At 37.1% G+C, this 19,814-nt stretch overlaps 1 protein-coding gene across 1 annotated transcript in view; it reads left to right on the top strand.

The window, feature by feature from the left end:
- FBXL17 (F-box and leucine rich repeat protein 17) overlaps window positions 1-18,469 on the top strand; it is a 287,476-nt gene extending 269,007 nt beyond the window's left edge. The window contains 2 exon segments of the mRNA XM_029959927.1: window positions 2,422-2,564; window positions 17,127-18,469. Coding sequence (XP_029815787.1) covers window positions 2,422-2,564; window positions 17,127-17,264 — 281 coding nt within the window. The 3' untranslated portion in view covers window positions 17,265-18,469.
- The last annotated feature ends 1,345 nt before the right edge of the window (window positions 18,470-19,814 follow it).

The following is a 19,814-nucleotide window of genomic DNA, read 5'->3' as shown; positions in this document are numbered from 1 at the left end:
GGGTTTGGGATTAGAGTTGTCCTTCTCCTAGGATGACTGCCAGAAGGCTAACAAGCTCATCCTGCCCAAGACTGTAGTGTATCTGGTCCTACGGTTTTGATCTGTCTGGCATGGGTGACCCTACCGAAGGCATGTACCATCGCCAGCGTAGCTCACAACTGCTTAGGGGTACACAGGCTTCATTCCTATTAGAACGATTCGGGCATATCTTACATTTCCTACTTTGCTATCACCTATCTATATACAATCTTCAGGAAATACCCAGGAACAACCCTTTGTCCTGACCACCCTTTCAGGAGGTAACAGAGCAAAGCAAATATATCCAGAACATGCCAAACCTGGGCAGTAGCCACAGGTGAGCCAAAACCAAACAAACAGACAAACTGTTCTGGCCCCCGTACCCATCCAAGGCTGGGGTTCCTTTCAAGGCCCCAGCCCGTCCAGGACCCCCAGCATTCTAAAAGAACCCATTATCCACCCTGACCTTATCCTTACCCCACTGTGTTGCTGCATATCTACAGGTGCACTGCTCACCTGCAGCATTTCATACAGGATTGCCCCGCTCGCACTCCCGCCAGTCTGAGGACCCCCATGGCCCGCTCGACACCCTTCCCCTCCCCCAAACCTGGAACGACAAACCTCTGTGTGCTCCAAAGCTCCCCTCTCCTCTTCCACAGGGGTGCAGTACCCGCCGTGAGGCTCCCCTTTCTCTCCTCTCTCCCGCCAGGGTCAGGGGGGGGCTGCTGGTGGCCGCACCCGGGGGCTGCCGGCGGCTGCAGCACAGGGGCAGTCAGGGTGTCCCTGGAGCCGGGTGGGTCTCAGGCACGCGGGGGCAACCCGCCGGACAAAAATCAATGAAACCATAGTGAAACTACAGAGATGGTTGTACCATCTCTGTATGTTGTACCATCTCTGTATGTTCAGTGCATCAGTTACAAAATCCAGTTATACTGCCCTTTTTGGTGAACTGCTGCAAGAAAGAAATTATGCACTATTGCACCTTCCACAGTTACTGAGAATGTATTTGACCTCTTTTGGCTGATTTTGTTTGCTAATTGAGTCCACTTAAATATTTATAAATATCCAAATTACCCTTACTGCTGTCTACCATCAGTACAGTCGTTTGCAGAACCACTGGAAAGTCAGATGGGTTTTTTTTTTTCTGTTTCTAAATCTCAGTTGTATGCTGATTAGCGAAGACTGACATCTTGTATATCAAGAGCTACCAGCTCTTCATAACTCCTCTTCTTTTTTTTTCCCCTGACATTTGGGAATGTAGCAGGAACAGAGCAGCCCCACAGCTGCTGAAAAATCATCTCTTTAAACATATATGCGTTATTTGGGTTAAGTCACTCATTCATCTTCCTTTTCAGCAACTGCATTATAACTAGAACTAAAAACTGTGAACATCCTCCCCCTTGACTACATGCAGATGGCTGACTTCTGCACCAGAAACCTTGGCTTTTTTTCCTAAGCTGAGATTTTAGCTGCTAAAAGGTGTTACTCATTGCTGGTATTAAATCCCAGCCTGACTTTCTGGGCCCATATTTCCTGAAAAGTATTCTAGTCCATGGTGACCAGGGTGCTCGTGATTTGTATCCTGTATGTCATTGTCATGTTGTAACAAAACCTTCCCAGCCTGTTCAGATTCCTCATGGTTTCTCCTACCTACCTTTTTTCAGCCCATTCAGAACTTCCAGATCCTCTTTCCTTTCCTATTCTAAAGGTTCAGGTTTTTCTTTTAATTCCTCATGACCCTTTTAACTCTCATTTATTTTTTTGTTGGAAAAGTGTTTGTGAAGAAGGCATGAAAGTGAGACATATCATTGTTCTTACATCATCAATATGAAAAATGGGAAACACATGCAATTTTAGAATATTATTATAAAATGTATGACATAAGATCACTTCAGAGTTCTCTAAACTCACCTTTTTTTAATTTACTCAGAAAATGTCCTGTTATTCTCAGTGCTGTCTTTGTAATATTATTTTACTGGGGGGAAAAACAGTATTAATTGTATAAAATCAGTTATTTTCTCTGAAAACTGAGGTAGAATTGGTTTTATTCTATGTTTATTTCAATTTCATTAATTGATCCCTGATACTTCTAGAAAAAAGTAATTCAAAGAATTTGTATAGAATATATTTGGTAATTGGTCTATTTATCTTGATTCATAGCTAGAAAAATAGATAGAAAATTCATAGATAGAAAAAACAGTGATACCTGTTTATCTGTGTGTTTGTATGTGTTTGCACTTGTGTTTGTTCCTAACTTGAAGAGAATTCTGAAATATAGGTCTTTTACAAGGTACATGAAAAACTGCTTTTCAGGATCTATTTTCCACATTATTCAGTGCATACAGGAAACTGCCCTTACCATCTCTACCAGCTGTATATTTCAATCCTTTAATATCTTTACAGCTCTGATAGCCATTGGGCGGTACAGCATGACAATAGAGACAGTGGATGTTGGATGGTGCAAGGAGATCACAGACCGTGGAGCCACCCAGATTGCACAGCGCAGCAAGTCTCTCAGATACTTAGGACTGATGAGGTGTGATCAGGTAAGAGGCATTTGCATGAGCTGGTTCCTCTTTCTGAGTGTGTATGAGAGTGTTCATGTGTGAGAGTAAGTGAGGGAGACGGGGGTTTGGTTTTATGTACGACCTGGTTTGGTATTCACTACACTAGTAACTCTTTTCAGTGTATTGTGTTCACGTATTTAGCTAAGAGAACAGAACTAAAGGGAGCATTATAAATTTTTGCTGACACAGATTTTCAAAATACACCCACAGGCTACACCCGCAGCCTTAGGTGCTCACAAAGGTTTCTGTAAAATCTGCCCTCTGATGGTTTTGAATATTTTTGTTTAAAAGTGATGGGTATGTCGTGTTATTATTACAACAGAGTACTTTGTTTTTTAAAAAGGAAGGGGGGGAACCTTTAGAATTACTTCCAGAGTGATTTAGTGATTTTCTGTCATATGTCTGTGCTCTTGCTCATGTGTAATGGTTTTGAAAACAGAAGAACAAAGATATGGATAAAACCATAACGCTAAATAAAGAAAAAAATACTGAGTTTCTTAAATACAGCTTTCCTACATGGAACATATTAAGAATGTCTGTAAGTTTTAGCACTTTATCATTAGAAGAAAAGAGGACAAGGCAGTCCAGCTCCACCTCACCTTGTATATAACCTTCAGGAAGCAGGTCCCTGTTTACAGAAGAGAGATCAAGAGGCCTGTCAGCAGAAATAGCTAAAAGAAAAGTCATTGGAGGTCCAGAGTCTCTGGTCATAAGTCTTCAAATACACCTGCAGGGATTTATTCTTTTCCAGCCGTCATCAATGAAATGTCCAGCTTGTGATGCCCATCGTAAGCATGTCTCTCAGGCTTGTGGATCTCTGATTGGATACAGCCTGTGGAAAAGCAGGTTTCAATCTAAGAAACTTGATGCTCAACACCATTACCTTGCATCGCTCACACTGCATTACAGAAGACAATGACAGAACCCAGTATCTCAAATGGCAAGAAATAGTAATGTCCAGGTCACTTGTAGAGTTAGAAATAGCATTTTGCAAAGCCAGCCTTAGGCAGTTTCCAGTTTGAGAGAAGGTTGAGCACTTTGGAAGAATTGCTCTGTCTATCAAAGCTGAGTCCACTTAATCTCCTAAACATTAGTGTTTTATAAGAGCCAATAGACAAAAGGAGTATGTGAGTCTCTTTGATGGATTGTGCTAAGATTATGTGCTCAGAAAATGTTCAAAGGGTAACTTGACCTTGGGAATTAGATCTGACCCCGAATCACCAAATCACTTCTACATGTATATTTATTTTGTGAATTTAGCTAATGTTGAACAGTCAACAAGGATCTAACAAGTGCAATAATTTTATCCTGTCTTCAGCTGCTATAGAAAATCAATGATCTTGATGCTGAAACCAACTTTTACTACCTCATAAGCTAAACTATATGTACTACAGTCTGTATTCCTCTAACTGGTGGTTAATGCTTTTCTAGTTCTTTACAGAGGAGTATACACCATCTTTTGTGTTATGAAAGGCAACTGCTGAAAGGAAAAAAAATATTTTTTGAGAAAGCTTTAAGGAAGATAGAAAAATAATGTTGACTGTGCGCATGGAGGTGTGTGTGTGCGCATTAGCAATTATTTAAAGTATAGCAGTTAGAACATGTTAAGAAATGAGTAAATACTGTTACAGCAAACACTGCAGTAGTGGGACTACAACTGGGAATTATTCTCTTGCTTGCAATGGCTTGATGGGAAGAATAGCTCCACAGACAGAATGAAATAAGTATCCTCGACTTGAGGGGTTTTTGGCAGCTAGAAGATGCCAACTCCCTTTTTCCACTGCAAACGAACAGAGAAATTACTGAACAAAATCATGTCCTCAACTGTCTCTTCCCAATATCATGCAGAACTAATTTTTTCCAGTGGCTGCTCTATTAAATTAAAAATGTCAGTGCCCAGCACATCATTAAAGAGAATTCTTGGGTGGTGCAGAAGGGTTTATTTACATGCCCCATTGACTGAAATTCTTGTCTTTGTACTGTTGTCAGTTTGCAGTGTAGAGAGGGTTAGAAGATTTGTCCCTTCCTTTTCTAAGGTACTGACTGTTATGCTAGTACCAGGTAGCTTTTATGCCTTTCTAGGATTTCCCAGGCATTGGAGGGGAAGTACTTAAACACAGTTACGTAAGGAACATATGTAAGTAGACTTCAAATGACTACCACTAAAATACTCTTTATGAGCCAGACTCTTTGGAATTTCTTTGATACGCACTTGACATAAATTAGAGGCGTCAAGGGTCCTCCCAAGAAAGATCAAGAGAGGCTGCAAGCCTGGGTAAAGGCAGGCTCTGTTTTATGCCATTGATTATCCAAGTGCCTAGAGGCAATGTGTTTCAGTAGATGCAGAACATTATTGATCCACACCATGAAAATAATCAAATTATTCATTTTTCATCAAACTGCTATTGCCATGACCTTTCTTTTTATCATTTGCCTACCATCTAACATGCACACCACAGGAGCAATATGATCTTTGCCTTAAAATAGATGACATTGTGTTGAGAAATCTCATAGAAAAAAGCTGACTTTAGCATGAGGTCATCATAATGGGGGCCCGTATTTCAGTTGGAACTGTATCAGATAGGATATGTCTGAGATGCTATGATCGAGACCTCCAAAAGTATTAAAGAGTTCAGAAAATAGACCCTAAACATTTTTAAGTGCATATATTTTGGACAGTGAAATTCCCCACTTGTCTGCATACCAACATCAACACGTACTGAAAAGCAGCTAGGACCCTTCTTCTCCCTTTTGATCTCTCTCACTCTACAGGGTATCAGCTCTGTGCAAATATGTGTGCATGGGTCTGCACAGGTGCTTAGGACTGCACAAATCATGTGTTTCATGAAAAGAAAATATTGCCATTTTGAGTCTTCATTTCTTTTGAAAGCAGTAAGAGATAAAATCAGTAGTTATTTAAGGCCTGAGGAGGAAGGACATTTTAAAGGTTTGTAATTGGAAAAGGCATAAAAGACAGCATATTTCTGTTTTGCATTCTGGGGTTACTGCCTGTGGTTGTGCCCTGCCCTGCTCCCAGTGGCAGTGAGCCAGGATTCATTCCTTCATGTCGCCTCTTACCAGTGCTCTGGCAGCACAGGGAAACCACAAGCTCCTCAGTTTCTCTGCAGAGTGTTGTGCTTTTGGGGCTACAGTCCGAGGTTGTATTTTAGGACTTGATGTGGGTATTTGGAAGCACATAATGACTTTGTGTACAATTTGCCTGATTTTCCTGATTTGTCACTCACTAAATACCAAGAAAAGCACAGATTTGTCTTCATAAGAAGGAGTTCTATTCAGTTCACCTCAGCTTAGTTCCCCTATAGCAGAAAGAGAATATAACTGTTCTACCAACCAAATTTTAATTGTGACTCTGTATTTTATATCACGACTTAGGAAAGTGTGTATTTTAAAGTACAATTCATCCTTCCCTTTAAATATTTGAAATACCTTGAGAGACATGGGCGGTTACAGGATGCTTCTTTCCTCCTACAAACACTGATGTCAGAATTCCTAAGAACTTTACTTGTATCCTGAGGGCATAAAATGATGCCTACTTCAGAATAACAGATTTAAATGCAAGTTGCAAACTTCTTTTTGTGGACACATTTCTATACATTCCTACCCCTAAACTGAGCTATGTTGTATTTATTTACTGTAGTTACTTATAAATTATTTTGAAATATTTTGTGTTTCACATTTTTTTTAAATGGAGGAAGAAGATGATGTTCTCTATACTATTTATTGCTAGAATTCATTTGAAAGATGTGTTTGTGGCACTTCTTTCTTGTGCTCTCACAAGTGAAACGGCTTTAATAATGGCAGCTTGAAATCTTCACCCTTGGGAAGATGCCTGGGTATCAATTAGGAGATAGGGGCTAAAAACTTGATCAGTTTTTGTGGGTAGTAGCTTGACTGGTTGAACAATGTATCAGAATAATCTTCCCAAAACTTTTCTCACACAGATTTTCGTATTTCAAGATCCTTTCCCTATAACTGCGGTGCTGTTTGCAATGATTATCAGCAGTGCTGCCATGTAAATGCAGGAAACATTTCTTGGGGAAATATGCAGAAAAGTGTCACTAAAAAACAGAGGCCACAAAATTCATTCATGTGCGAATGAAATGAAGAGAGTCTGACAAAGTTGGCTCTGAATGGATACACAACTTGGTTAATAAATCATGTTGGCCTTTATTCCTTGCTTTCTTCTCGTTTTTTCTTTGCTTTTTGCTTTTTTTCTTTTTTTGAGATGAATTTCACAAAAAAAGACATGGTTGCTTTTCATGAAAAGACTTCTGAAAGCCTGTAGCTTATTCCAGATGACTTTCTCAGATGAATTGTAGCATGTATTTCCTATTCAAGTTTTACTGAGATATTAGAGCACAGAAATTGATGGTCAGTACAACTGACAGAAAGACAAACTCTTTTATGTTACCACAGAGAGGAAGGAAGATAAATGATCCCTAAAAATAAAAATGGTCTGTTAAGAAATCATTTGCATCTTAAGTAAGCATAAGATTTTTAAAAAATCAGTAGAGTTTTAATATAATTTATCACTTTGTCCTTCTATAAAACCTTTTTTAGAAATATTTGTAAATATATATTCTTTGCAGACTGCAAATCAGTAGCCTAACTGGGATGCAACTCCTGTTGTTTATGAGAAATGTTTTTACCTTTCACTCACAGATTTTAATTTACATGGCTAGTCTGTAACTGAAGGTGAGTGAAAAAGACATAATATTCTAAGTTCTAGAGATACATCTTTAAATTTCAAATACATTTTTGAGCTAAACTCTTCTTAATCAATGGTAGAACAGTGAGAGTACAAAGCCATGGCTTGTTTTAATATAATTATCATAGTAATTTGCCTTCCACCTTCAGAAAATGCTATCATTAGCCTGATAAGAAAACCTGACAAATTGCTACCATTTCTTCTTTTATATTTAAGGGGTTCATTTTGAGATTTAAAATTATGGTTTTGTAATTTGAAGAGGAATGAAAATATCCAGTCCTTCCTTTTAAGACAAATTGTATATCACTATTTTTTCTGTTAAATCACTATAATTTGTTCAATTTACATTGCATATTAAAAAGGAATTCCTGTATATTTTATAGTTTTATATGTATAATGTAGGAGCTGTGATTGATACATCTCTCTATGAATAATGAAGATTTTATATTAATGAAATCTCTGAATCCCATTAGAAGGAAACTACAGTTATACCACAACAAAAGAAAAATAGCATTTATTTCAATACAACAATTTTAAAAGACTGGACTACTTTTGTTTTTTTTCCACCTCGCTAACTGGGATAACAGATCCATTATGTGTATAAATGAAAGTATCTGCTAAAATATGAAAAGAGGATTTTTTTTACAAATTGAACTTTTTACTCTTCTAGTTTAACTGTTTCTTTGCTAAAGATTTTTAACTTCAGGCTGATAGTTCTAGAACAAATTCATGGCAGTAGGCTGAAGATGGAATCTTCTGAGTTAATGAATCTGTCCTTGTTTTTAAAAAGCACCCATCTGACCATGTCATACTGTAATAGAAAGATGAGGCCTCAGGTACAGATCAACAGTTCAAAATCAGGATAAGACCAACTCTTAAAGAAGAATGCAATGTGAACTAGTCAGCATTTTTACAATTGAAAAAAAAGAGACATTTTTTTAGCAGCATTGTCCCCTGGAACTTTCAGTCATTTTTGCCAACTGGCAACTTTTGAGAATGATTTCTCTGTTAGTTTTACGTGCCATCGTTTTGACAGGTATTACAATAATGGGCTCAAATTATTGTTAATGTAGTTGAATAGGAAGGAAAATAGTCAGTGTTATTAATTCAACAGGAAGAAAGTAATCTGAAAGAATATTTACCACTATGTAGATTAACACAGTCATTTCACTGCATATGGGTCTTTATTAACTGCAATTTTTATAAGAATAAAGCATTTGAAATGCTTATGATACTGGTAATATTTTTACCTTGAAATCTTCTGTAAGTGGAGTCTAGAAGTTCATCTGATGAAATGAACAGAATTAACAAACCAAACTGAAAGGCTCCTTTAGAATGGTTTCTATGATTTAATAGAAAAGTAAACCCTCACACTAAGCAAAGAGAATTGAGAGTGAAAACTTCATCACTTATACAGCTTTAGTATTCAATATTGTGTTGGCAGCAATGATTAGGATGGCAAGTCCTGAAATGATAGAAAACTATGCAAACTCACAGAGATCTGAAATGGATATTGCTAGTTTGCAGTGACACTGGCAGTTTGAGACAATAGCATTCTCATGAGTAAACAGCCACAATAATGAATTTCATCCCTTTCAGTTGAGATTTAAATAAAGAACTGCAAAGTAGATCTACTCCACAAGCAACCTTGCTACATTTTCTGAAATCCTTCCAGAATTGCTACCATGGAATATTAGAAGATTTGGGTATTGCCTTTATTTCAGTTCACACAGCAGAAAAGATTTCAGATATTTCTGTTTACCTACTCTTTCCCTTTTGCAAATATAAATGGGAAATGAATTGCTAAGATTTAACACAATTAAGTTGTCAAATGCCATGATAATAGTACATCATACTGTACTTGCCAATTTCATTATTTATGAGTCTACACAAACAGTGTTTGTATGTGCATGCATGTGTGCTTTTTTCTGTCCTTAAGTCAAAATACACTCTTTACTGAAGTCGTAAGGGACTTCATTTGGACTATAGGATATTGTGCTAATATTGGGAGGGCTGTTATCTTATTAAAGTACTAAACAAAGGTTCTACCTCTGGGCATGAGGGCAATCACTGAAAATCTGTGGAATATGTCTGCCTTAGCTGATCAAGTGCACTTCACACAAAACGTTTCCAGAAATCTTTAATTTTGTTATGGCTACAGGCAACAGTTATAATTGGGCCACCTGAGAATATAATTCATTCAACTATTAGAAGAAAAAAAAATCAAACATAGTGTACTTTTTATAAAACACTGACTTAAGGAAGCAAAATGCAGCTTAGAGAAGAGAAAGGGTGTATGAAAATGTGTTTCTTGTAACTCCAAGTATGTATATTTTGGATTTTATTGTTAAAACATTTGAGCAATCAGTAATAAAGTGTGTTCCAAATCCATCATTATGAATACACACAATGACTATAGCGTAATCTCTTTGACCCCTACATACAAATTTGACTTTCATGTAATACTACTTTATGTATACAGAGACACAAATTTCAGTATCCCTAATGCTGCAATACCACTCCATAAGCAAAAATGTCAACCGTATTTTAAGAAAACCCTTTTGGGACAAATCTATTTGTATTTCTTCTCTGTAAAGTTGATTTTGTGATTCCTTACGTGTAGAAATATAATGATAATACTTGTTTATCATCTAGCATAAACATCATCTGTATGGGAGCCCTTAAAATCTTTTGCTCTGAATGTTACCTCTCACCTGCTAACATTTCCCTAAAATTCTTAGTACTAGATTTCTAAGATTAAGCTAGCAGTTCTATATGTTACTAATGCCTTTCTGTGCAGATATTGTTGACTCATGGTATCGTAACTTGATGTGTTATTTTTTATTAATGACTGGTCTATAAAGTTATGTAACTGAAGATACCAACCTGTATTGTCCTCAGAAGGAGAGCACCCATGGTGTCAGCACTCTCCAAAATCATAGCCACATGTCTGTTCCAAGGTCTAGGTTAGATACAATGCAGAAATTATTTCAACTGTCAGCTCTGAATGATGGTCTGAGGAACACAGGCAGGTTTTTGTAAGAAGTTCTAGTACTGCATCTTTGCACTAATCCAGTTTTGCAAGTCTGGTTTTGGGGGGCTTGAGCTTTTTTATTTATATGGCTTGCTACTGGTTTCAGTTATTAGCTTGCAATGGAGATAACTTTTTCTTTTCAATTATGAAATTAATTGGTGGTTACACTGAAGTTATTAAGATGTGAAGATTTTTAGGTTTTGTTCACTGAACAAGACCATTCAAACCTTTTAGATTAACAGTAAATACTCCTCCACTGTGTAGAGCAGCATAAAACAGTTCAAGTGGTGACTCTACTCTCCCTTTTCAGTATTCTCTAGATGACACAACACAGACATTTGTAGCACATTTTAGAAGCTTTAGAGTCAGAACTGCATTCTAAGACTGCCCTTGATATACCTATAGGAGGAGTTTTGAAGATCACTGTGCAGTCCTAGAATTCTTAATGGCAATATAGTAAAGGAGTTGTCTCAGTTAAAACTTTTTGAAGTCCCTTTATGTGCCACTTGGTATTCAAAACCCAGGGATTTCCAGGACATCATCTCGACTAAAGTCCAGCTAAGTAGGAAAGTCCTGTTTAGGAAAAGTCCTTATACCTCTGTTCCTTAGTTGTGAACAAAGCTCTCAGTCTCATTAAAAAATGTGCAATTTGGCTGATGGTTTCAACTGTAATCCCTAATCTACATTAACAGGATTAGAAAAACTTGACTCCTATGATTTTAATAAGATCTGTCCCAGGAACATAATGAAAGCTATAGGTAAAAAAAAAAAAAAAAAAAAAAAAAAAATCCTAGCCTTTTGGAATCATTTGGTATCTTTAGAAATTCCTGATTTTAGAATCTAGAAATTAAAGAAAATGATGCTGAAATTATCACAAGAACGAAATGACATGGCACATTTCAAAGACAAAAACCTAAAAATTACCTAATAACTATTCAAGCTTGCAGCTTGACTTTTCATGAGAGCTTGTGGACAGTGGCATAAAAGAAATTTCTCATTGTGTTCTGTGTCAAACAAGTGGTGTACCAAATCAGTAAATACTGTGAGTCAGACTGGATAAGTAAATATAGCATGCCAGATCAAAATCTGAGTGAATATTTTTCTGAGAGTAGCTTTTTAATTGAAAACTAGTTTCAGTTTACTCTGAAAAAAATCAGCTCATAAGTGTCAGTTACTTTATTCTGGGAAAAATATTTACAGACTGGAAGGGTTTTTCAGGGCTTTCTGTAGTAGGCAGATCATTTTACCTAAAGGAGAGAAAGAGTTTTGAACACTGGTTTTCCATTTTTCTCAGTATTTTACCCACGTTGTGTGTATATATAGCATAGTGAGATAAAAGTCCTTCAAAGAAGCACTCACAGAACCCTTTCGTCAGGATTCCACTTCACATGGACTAGAAGGGTATTCTTGTTCTTCTTTCCAAGATGAATTCCTAATTATCAATCACATGAGGAATTATTCTCTAGAGCAGATAGTATTTAAATACTCTCTGCACAACTACACTATCATCATCAGAAGAAGAAATTAAGGAGGTCCTACCTCAGAAAAAACATTTATCACAAAGTGGTGATATATTCTTCTGGCAAATAGGCAATATGAGTTCAGATGTCTTTAAGAAAAAAGGATTCAAAATTATTACTTCTATGTAACTGCTATAATTGAGTTAAAAGGAGATGATACCACTTGGTCCTGCCAGTTTCTGTAGTCTGTCTTCTTGGCTTTGTTTTGGCTTTTAATCTATTCTTTGGCCTGGAATAAATTTTTATTTTATCAAGAAAAAGTAAGTTTGTTAAGGTTAGAAATCGAGGAGAATTTTCTTCCCCCTACCCCCCACTGTAAGAAAGATGGAGTCCCAAATGGAAAAAAAGTCAATTAGCCTTACAAAAGAATCTAGCTGGCCAAGCTGCATTCCTACTGAATGGCCCATCAGAGGCTGGGGGGAGAGGGGAGGAGTTCTGGGAGGGGGTGGTTGGCTCTTCTGGGAGGGGAGAGATCAGACTGCAGGGTTCTCTCTCTGGGACAGAGACAGGGTCTGTGTCCGGGCATTTTTGGAGAGGGGTCCCCGATCGGCTCGCACACTGCCTCGTGACTCCAGCCGGGACCTACTGGGCTTTCATCGGAGAGTCTCTGTGCTCACTGGGAGAAAAGGAGGAGCTTTGGGGCGCCATCAACTGAGAACAACAGTGAGTCCTGTGGGGGTGGACTGCTTTTCCTTCTGCCCTTCTTCCACTGGGGGAAGAGCCCCCGTTGTTTCTTTTCGGCTCCTCCCTGCGACCCCCCAGACCCCCCCCAGTGACCGCCAGAGCCCGACAGCGCCCCCTGCAGGCCGGGATTGGAACTGTGCTAAGGACAGAGAAGTGTTCATTCAGACTTTTTTGTGTGTGGTTTAAAGGACAGAGAAGTATTCATTCAGACCTTTTTGTGTGGGGGGTTTTTTTCTATTGTTTGAAGAGGACTTTTTTTTGGCTACAGGACTATTGCCTAGTTTTTTTTGTGTTCTGTTACTGTTTTTGCCAACATACATATAACTTTTAATAAAGGGTTGCTATTTCTTCTGGTTTTTCCACACTTCCTCGATTAAAACCCCTTAATTTTGAATTCACAATTACTGAGAGAGAGGAGTTTGGTTTTTCTCATAACTCATCCTCTTTAGCAAACTTTCCAGTCTCTTCAAACTGAGACAAAGTTTCAAATCAATCTTTGCTGTTATTTTCTTTTTTTTGCTTGATGACCAGGATTTGCACAAACCTGTTACTTTCACACTAAATGATAAGGGATGCATTCTTCCATTATGTGTTAAAATATAATTGAAGAGCTATTCAAATTCAAATGAATGATTATGTATTAGATAATCTAAGTAGTTTATCTGCATAAGTAGCCTTTCTTTGACAACTCAAAAGATGAAGATTAATGCAAGTTCTGTGAAAGAAAAATATAACATTTTAAAGCATATTAAGATGAGAAGATTTTTAGTTTTCATTCATTGAACAAGAGTGTTGAAGCTCAGAGGGGAAAATTGCTCTGTTTGTGTAATGAAATTATTTTGGGAATGACATTCCGTACTTTTGTTTTATCACCAGCCAGACTGATCTTAGACAGAAGCTTATGTTCTAGTGGTTTTACATAAGACTTCTTTTCATTTTAATCCTGCCATTAAGGAAACCGATTAGAAGGATACTAAGGGAGTTGACTTAGATATTACTTTTCACATTCATTTACAAAGAATAAAACTTTTATTTCTCTTTTTTTTCCTACCTTTTAGACAGTGGAATTTTAGTCCAGTACTAAAGAAAGCTTAAAATACTGAAAGTTTTACACTGTTTTAGTGTTTGACCTGACTTTTCTCACAGTGAAAGAAAAGGTATTGAAATCTTCTGATAGGGGATCATTTCTAGCTTAACTGTCTACATTTGTTTCTCATCTCTGGATCCATGTAGGTTGTTCCACTGCCAAACAGGATCTTTTTTCTCCATCTTCTCTTGTGTAATCTTGCACTGAATTTATTTTGTCCAGCATAATTTTTAGCTATTTGCTGTTATTTCCTTAGTATTAAAAATATTTACATTTAACCTGAAGGATCATATATTTGATCATTTATCTTGAAGCTTGGTAAATTTTTTTTTCTCTATCATGAGAGTAAAATCAATTTTTTAAGCTCAAAGTAATTTCTTTCTGTAAGTGTTAAATTTCCAAATATGCACATAGTTTTCCATTACTTTGTTGTTTACCAACAAGTTATAACTCAGATTGTTGTCTCGGATCAAACTAATGATTTAAAAAGTTCATTTAATGCTCCAGGAAAAAATGGAGAAAACTTTTTACTCTTTAGGCTTTGATGATAAAATAACTGGTTTTGTCAGTGGCACTTCTGCAATGGTTTTACCTGCCTTCTGTTTATGCTCATGTTTATTTTTTATTTTCTGACTGTATTTGGCACTCAACACCAAAAGTTTCCTTCTTCTATTTAGTTAAGTATTAATAGAAATTAGTAAAAATTGTATTAAATATTATTTTATCAAGTAATAATTGTATCAGAAAAAAACTGACAACAAACAGTCCTAGTGCTAGATGGTTTACCATAGATTTCTTCATAGGTTTTAAGTCTAAAAGGTACTATTTGTATCATCATCTTCCTGAGTATCGTGGGCCGTGCTTAAGTTAGCCTGGTAGTAAATACATTACTAGACTGTAGCTTCTGTAAATGTCATGAGTCAAAACCGCCAGGACATGGAGATCATTTACTGTCGTCTTGTGTTTGAACACCATCTTCGTAATGAATTTGCCTTATTTGTCTCCTGTAATAGAAAATCGGCATGTTGTATTGGCTATAAAGCTATAATATCCATGCTATTCCAACAAATAATGGCTGGCCAACAGGTAAGTGTCAAATCATATTAACTTCCGTCTACTACTGATATTTGCAGCTATCTGGTAGGTAAATAATACATCTTTAAATTTCCCATTCAGAAAGAGCAAAATGAGCAGCTGTCTGTGGCAAGTATCTTCCCTGTGACCGAGTTAACCATTAAAAGAAGTTACTGGTAGCATGATAGATTCTGCTATGGGTGTCTGTGCCACAAATCTAAAAGAAAAGAGCCTTTTGACTATTTCTGAATAGTAGCATAAAATAGCAAATACTGCTACGTTGGGGGATTCTTCCCTTCCAAGCAATATTTCTATGAACGGTTGCTTGCAGTTTGCAAGTGTGTATTCAGCTATAAATATCAAATATTTTGGGGGACTTGTGCTATGTCCGATTTCATTTTGATTTATTAAAAGTCACTTCTTGTTTTTCAGCACTGGAAGATGTTACTGTAACATAGCAATTTGCCAGAGGAGTACAGTTTGTGCTGTGAAGTTAAACCAGTTTTCTAGCCAAGTCAGTCTCAGCGAGATGAAACTTCCAATGAAGATTGAGTGTTTCTATTATTAAAGTAGAAGAACTGGATATTAAACCTTTCATTTATCCTTGTCACTAGGTGCAATCACTGTTCAGAAGGAAGCGCTCCTTGTTATCTTTTAAGGACAAAAATATTATTAGATATTGTGGTCACTGTGCTTTAAAATATTATTCGCATGACAGATCTTTGTAATGGTAGTAAACAGTTTAGTCTTTTTTTTTTTACTTTTGGCCTTGAATGTGAAACACTGTGGGGAAAAAAAAAGCAAACAGTGCTTTCGGTTGTACATCCTACTGATATAGATGATTCAGCAACTGTAGTATTGATGCATTTTGAAATGCCCAAGTGTTCAGCGAGGATTTCAAAGAGACCTAACTAGGAGTCATGGTTCTTAAGTTAATCTTTTATTTATCTGAAGGCTGAAGAAAACTGTCTACTTCTGTGATATGAAGTGTGGTCATCTTAAAAATAATTGACAAATTAATCCCCTCACAGCACTTCAATTGTAAAAGTGTTAGGTTTAGCTAGGCTTGTCTGATTGCCTTACCAGAGGGACATCCCAGACCCAAAAATCTTGTGTGTTTTAATTATTAATCCCACCATTTCTGCCCACGAAACCCTTTCTGCAGAGTCATCCTCACACCAGAAGGCTAAAATAAAAACTTCTGCCAGTGATGTATGTGAAGGCATGCAGGATTTTTAACCTTCGGAAAGCTGACCTATAACAATAATTGATAAATTGATCTACCTGCAGCATAGAATAGTTTGCATTCTTTACCCCATCTTTAGTCATGTTATCTGTTGTTTTTCATTGCAAACCCATTGACAGCTACCAGTGCAAGTTCATTTCAGTAAAATTAATTGTGGAGCAACTACTTAGCATTTGTAAAAGTATCCATAACTGTGCCATAAATTAATTAATAGATGTAATCTGTTTTCATTTTCCAAAGTCAAAAAAATCTTACATTTTAAATCTATGTCTGCTTGATCAACTTTGGGTATATATGCTTCTATTTCAAGGTAGAAATCTGTTGCTCTAGGCAGCACTTTTTTAAACAGGATGAATGTTTTGATAATTTGGTTTGGGGCATCATGAAGAGACAGCATAGTCAAGCATGGAATGAAGATAGTTTAAGAGCTTTTTAACCATAGTTGCAGTTTTCTAAACAAAAAAGACTTAAACCTTATTTAAAACTTCCCCCTTTACAATAAAATCAAGGTGTGAGGTTTGGTTTTGGTGTTTTTAGTTCTCTAGCAGGACATTACATTCTGTATGTTTCTTTTGTGATATCATCATGGCTGGGCTTCGCGAACGAAGATTTGGGAGGGCTCTATCCACAATTGTTGCATGCACATTGGTGACTTATGAAGCCAATACGAGACAGACATATCCGATTGCAAAAGGCACAGCAGAAAGACTCCTTAGATGGTATATTCTGCAGAACACGGTTCTTTCTGCATTGCCTTTTCTCCTCGAGAGTGATCCTGCGTGTGTTCTCAAAGGAGACAGCAGCGTTATAGATGGTGTGTCTCCAGACCTCCCGACTGGAGGCCAGAGTAGACCAGTTATGGTGATCAATATGGCCAAGGCTGAGATGTTGTTTCAGGGAGTCCTTGTATCTTTTCTTCGGGGCTCCTCTCTTGCGACAGCCGGTGGCAAGTTCACCATAAAGCAGGATCTTAGGGAGGCGGTGGTCCTTCATCCTGGAGACGTGCCCTGCCCATCGCAGCTGTGTGATATAAATGCACCGAAAACCATAGTAACAGTGAGGAGCCCAATGCTGCAAGCCCTCCCAGGAGTCCAAAGTTTGGCCATTCATTTAGCTTGCCTAATATTGCCCTTTTTGCACATCACAGATTCTCTTCTTCTCTTGCAGGTGAACGAAGCCACAGTGGAGCAGCTCGTGCAGCAGTATCCACATATAACCTTCAGTACTGTACTGCAGGATTGCAAGAGAACATTGGAACGGGCTTATCAACTGGGCTGGACACCCAACATGTCCCCTGCCTCTTAAACTTCTGTACCAACATGACAGTTCCACTCTGCTGCATTCAATAGATCTAATGGGGATTGCAGAAGGGTTTATAACCTTTCATCTGATGCAATATAGTTGTGAGTTTACAGAGGTTACAGTAAAATGGCAAAAGCTGTACACTGACTTTATTGTACTGTACATCTAACATTGAAGCAAAACTTTAGAAATGTATCGTGGTTTTGTTTGCATAAAAGTTATAAAAGCCTTTGGCAAATTTCTTGAGGTGGATTCCTACTAGTTCTCTGGATAGTTTGAATTATAGATGTTAAGCTTGTTTTCCTCTGTTTACTTTGCCTTGGTCGTGTGTGTTTCCTTTGATCTGTAAATGGTAACTCAGTGCTAGCACCAATGCAGTTGATCAACAGAGGCATATGTTGAAACTGGGGACTAAACTTGATGCTTATTATTTACAAAAGCTTATTATTTACTTAAACCTCAAGGAGGTTTTAAGATACACAGTAATAGGAAAATTACAGTGAATTGCTACTCTGTTGTAAACATTTTTTTTTCTTTACATATAAGAAGCTGTAGCGATATTAAAATCTTTCCACCTTAATGGATTTTACAATGCAAAGAGTGCTTACCTTGAAAATGCCATCTGAACATGGGTCCTGTCATGGGTACCATTTTGTAGGATCAGATATTGGATGCTTTTTAATACAGTGTATGCAAGAAAATATCCAGAGTAAACACATAAAATGATTCATTTTCTGTCACATTGCATTCTAAAGAGTTAAGTTTGAGCAGGGGATCGTGAAAATACTGACACTGCAGCTTCAATTTGGAGTTGCCTTAACCTTTAGAGTATTACCATTTGGTTAAGAATGTTGTCAGGTATGTAACACTGGATATTTGTTCTTCAAAGGTTACAGCATATTAATCCAAAATATGAAATGCTTAAGCTTCAGCTGAAAAGTTGCCATTATCGTCAAAATGTTTTGCTAATCCAGAAGGCCTAGTGCAGCATAACATAGAAGCTTGTTTAGTATGGCTGTATAACTCTCTGTAAAACTGTTTGTTGATTTCCATAGCATAATTTTTTACAATAGAAACATCAGCTCACAGAACTTCCAGTGAGGATGTTGAATGTTTTCTTATTAGACTTTTCAATATGGGGATGAATAATTTCTCTGGAAAAATATATATGGTAAAGATTTTGTTTTAAATAAATGGTAAATACTTGTGAACATGTGTAATGCTATGCTTTTTATTTACTCCAAAATGGCAACAATATTTTGAGAATAAGCCAGTTAATTATATTGCAGATATAGTACAGAATCTTAGTCATTTTTCTTTTAATGTTAAAACTATTCACACAATTTGTAAGTTTCTATTTTTTCGTGAAACCTTTGATCTTGCAATAAATTTTAATATAAAGAAGAAATTCGTGATGTTTTCTGTTTATCTGTGCTGCTAACTGTACTTAGACTATACTTAACAGAAAGACTGAAATCTCCATCCTCGAATAGGTAGAAGTCACCTGGACATGATCCCAAGCAAACTGATCCAAGCTGACCCTGTTGTGACTGACAGTTTGACTAGATGACATCCAGAGATCTTTTTCAATCTAAAATTTCCTCTAGCTCTAAGGATTTTTCATATATTATGGATCTGGTTGGTCATCTGTTTTCACATCTGCCATTTAAGTCACTCTCAGTAGTTTTACCTTTTACTAACTATTTATCTCTCATTTTTATGAACATAATAATCTTTGATAATAATCACTGTGGCTAATTAATTTCAAGTTATGTGGTATAAAAACTCTAGATGGAAGTATGTTTTTTCTAATTGCAGTGTTGACATAGATAGCTCTTTAATTTCCTTGTAATAAATCAATGCTTCCTAAGAAGTTTTAGAGGAATAAATAACAGTGCAGCACACTCTTTCATATTTGAAATTTTATGTAGGGGAAATACCATTCAGGGGGAAAAGAAAAGCTATTGCCTCTTGTAAAAATAAAAATTACCCCTGTTTTCTCTTACTCAAAACATACAGTGAATTCAAAGGTCACAAACAGCTTGCGTGCTGGATTTGCTAGGTTCCAAAAGGTTTATTTTACTGGAAAAATATGTATTTTTTCCTTCCAAATCTTTGTGGGAACCTGCTGTTAAGGTAGATAACCTGTGGCTCAGCACTTGTCTTACAAGAGACGTTTCTAGGCCAGAATAGCTGGGCTTGTTCAACCTGCAGAAAGGGCTAGGACAAACTCTATGTGCTTTCTTAACTAGAAGATATATGGTCCTAGAAGAAAGACAGATAACCTTTATTTTCAGTGATTTCACTCTTTAAATCCAGGTGTAATTCTGGCTTAAACAGTTCACCTGGTGGTCACTGTACCCATCTCTCACCACCTAAAGGTGATGTGGAAGGGAGTGTTCTCATGCAATTTGTCTCAGCTGGGGAAATGGGTACTGTGATATTTCACATGCAGGTTCAAATTCTCTTTGCCCAGACTCCCATATTAGTGGGAAGTTTAGTGCAGCCCTCCCTTCTCAGCAAGTGCTCTGTGCAGTACGAGGCATATTCTGG

Source organism: Manacus vitellinus, unplaced genomic scaffold (assembly GCF_001715985.3).
Source record: "Manacus vitellinus isolate BGI_N305 unplaced genomic scaffold, ASM171598v3 scaffold_23_pilon, whole genome shotgun sequence".
Classification (NCBI taxonomy): domain Eukaryota; kingdom Metazoa; phylum Chordata; class Aves; order Passeriformes; family Pipridae; genus Manacus; species Manacus vitellinus.
Note: the sequence above shows the minus strand (reverse complement) of the source record. Positions and strands in the feature narration are given on the sequence as shown.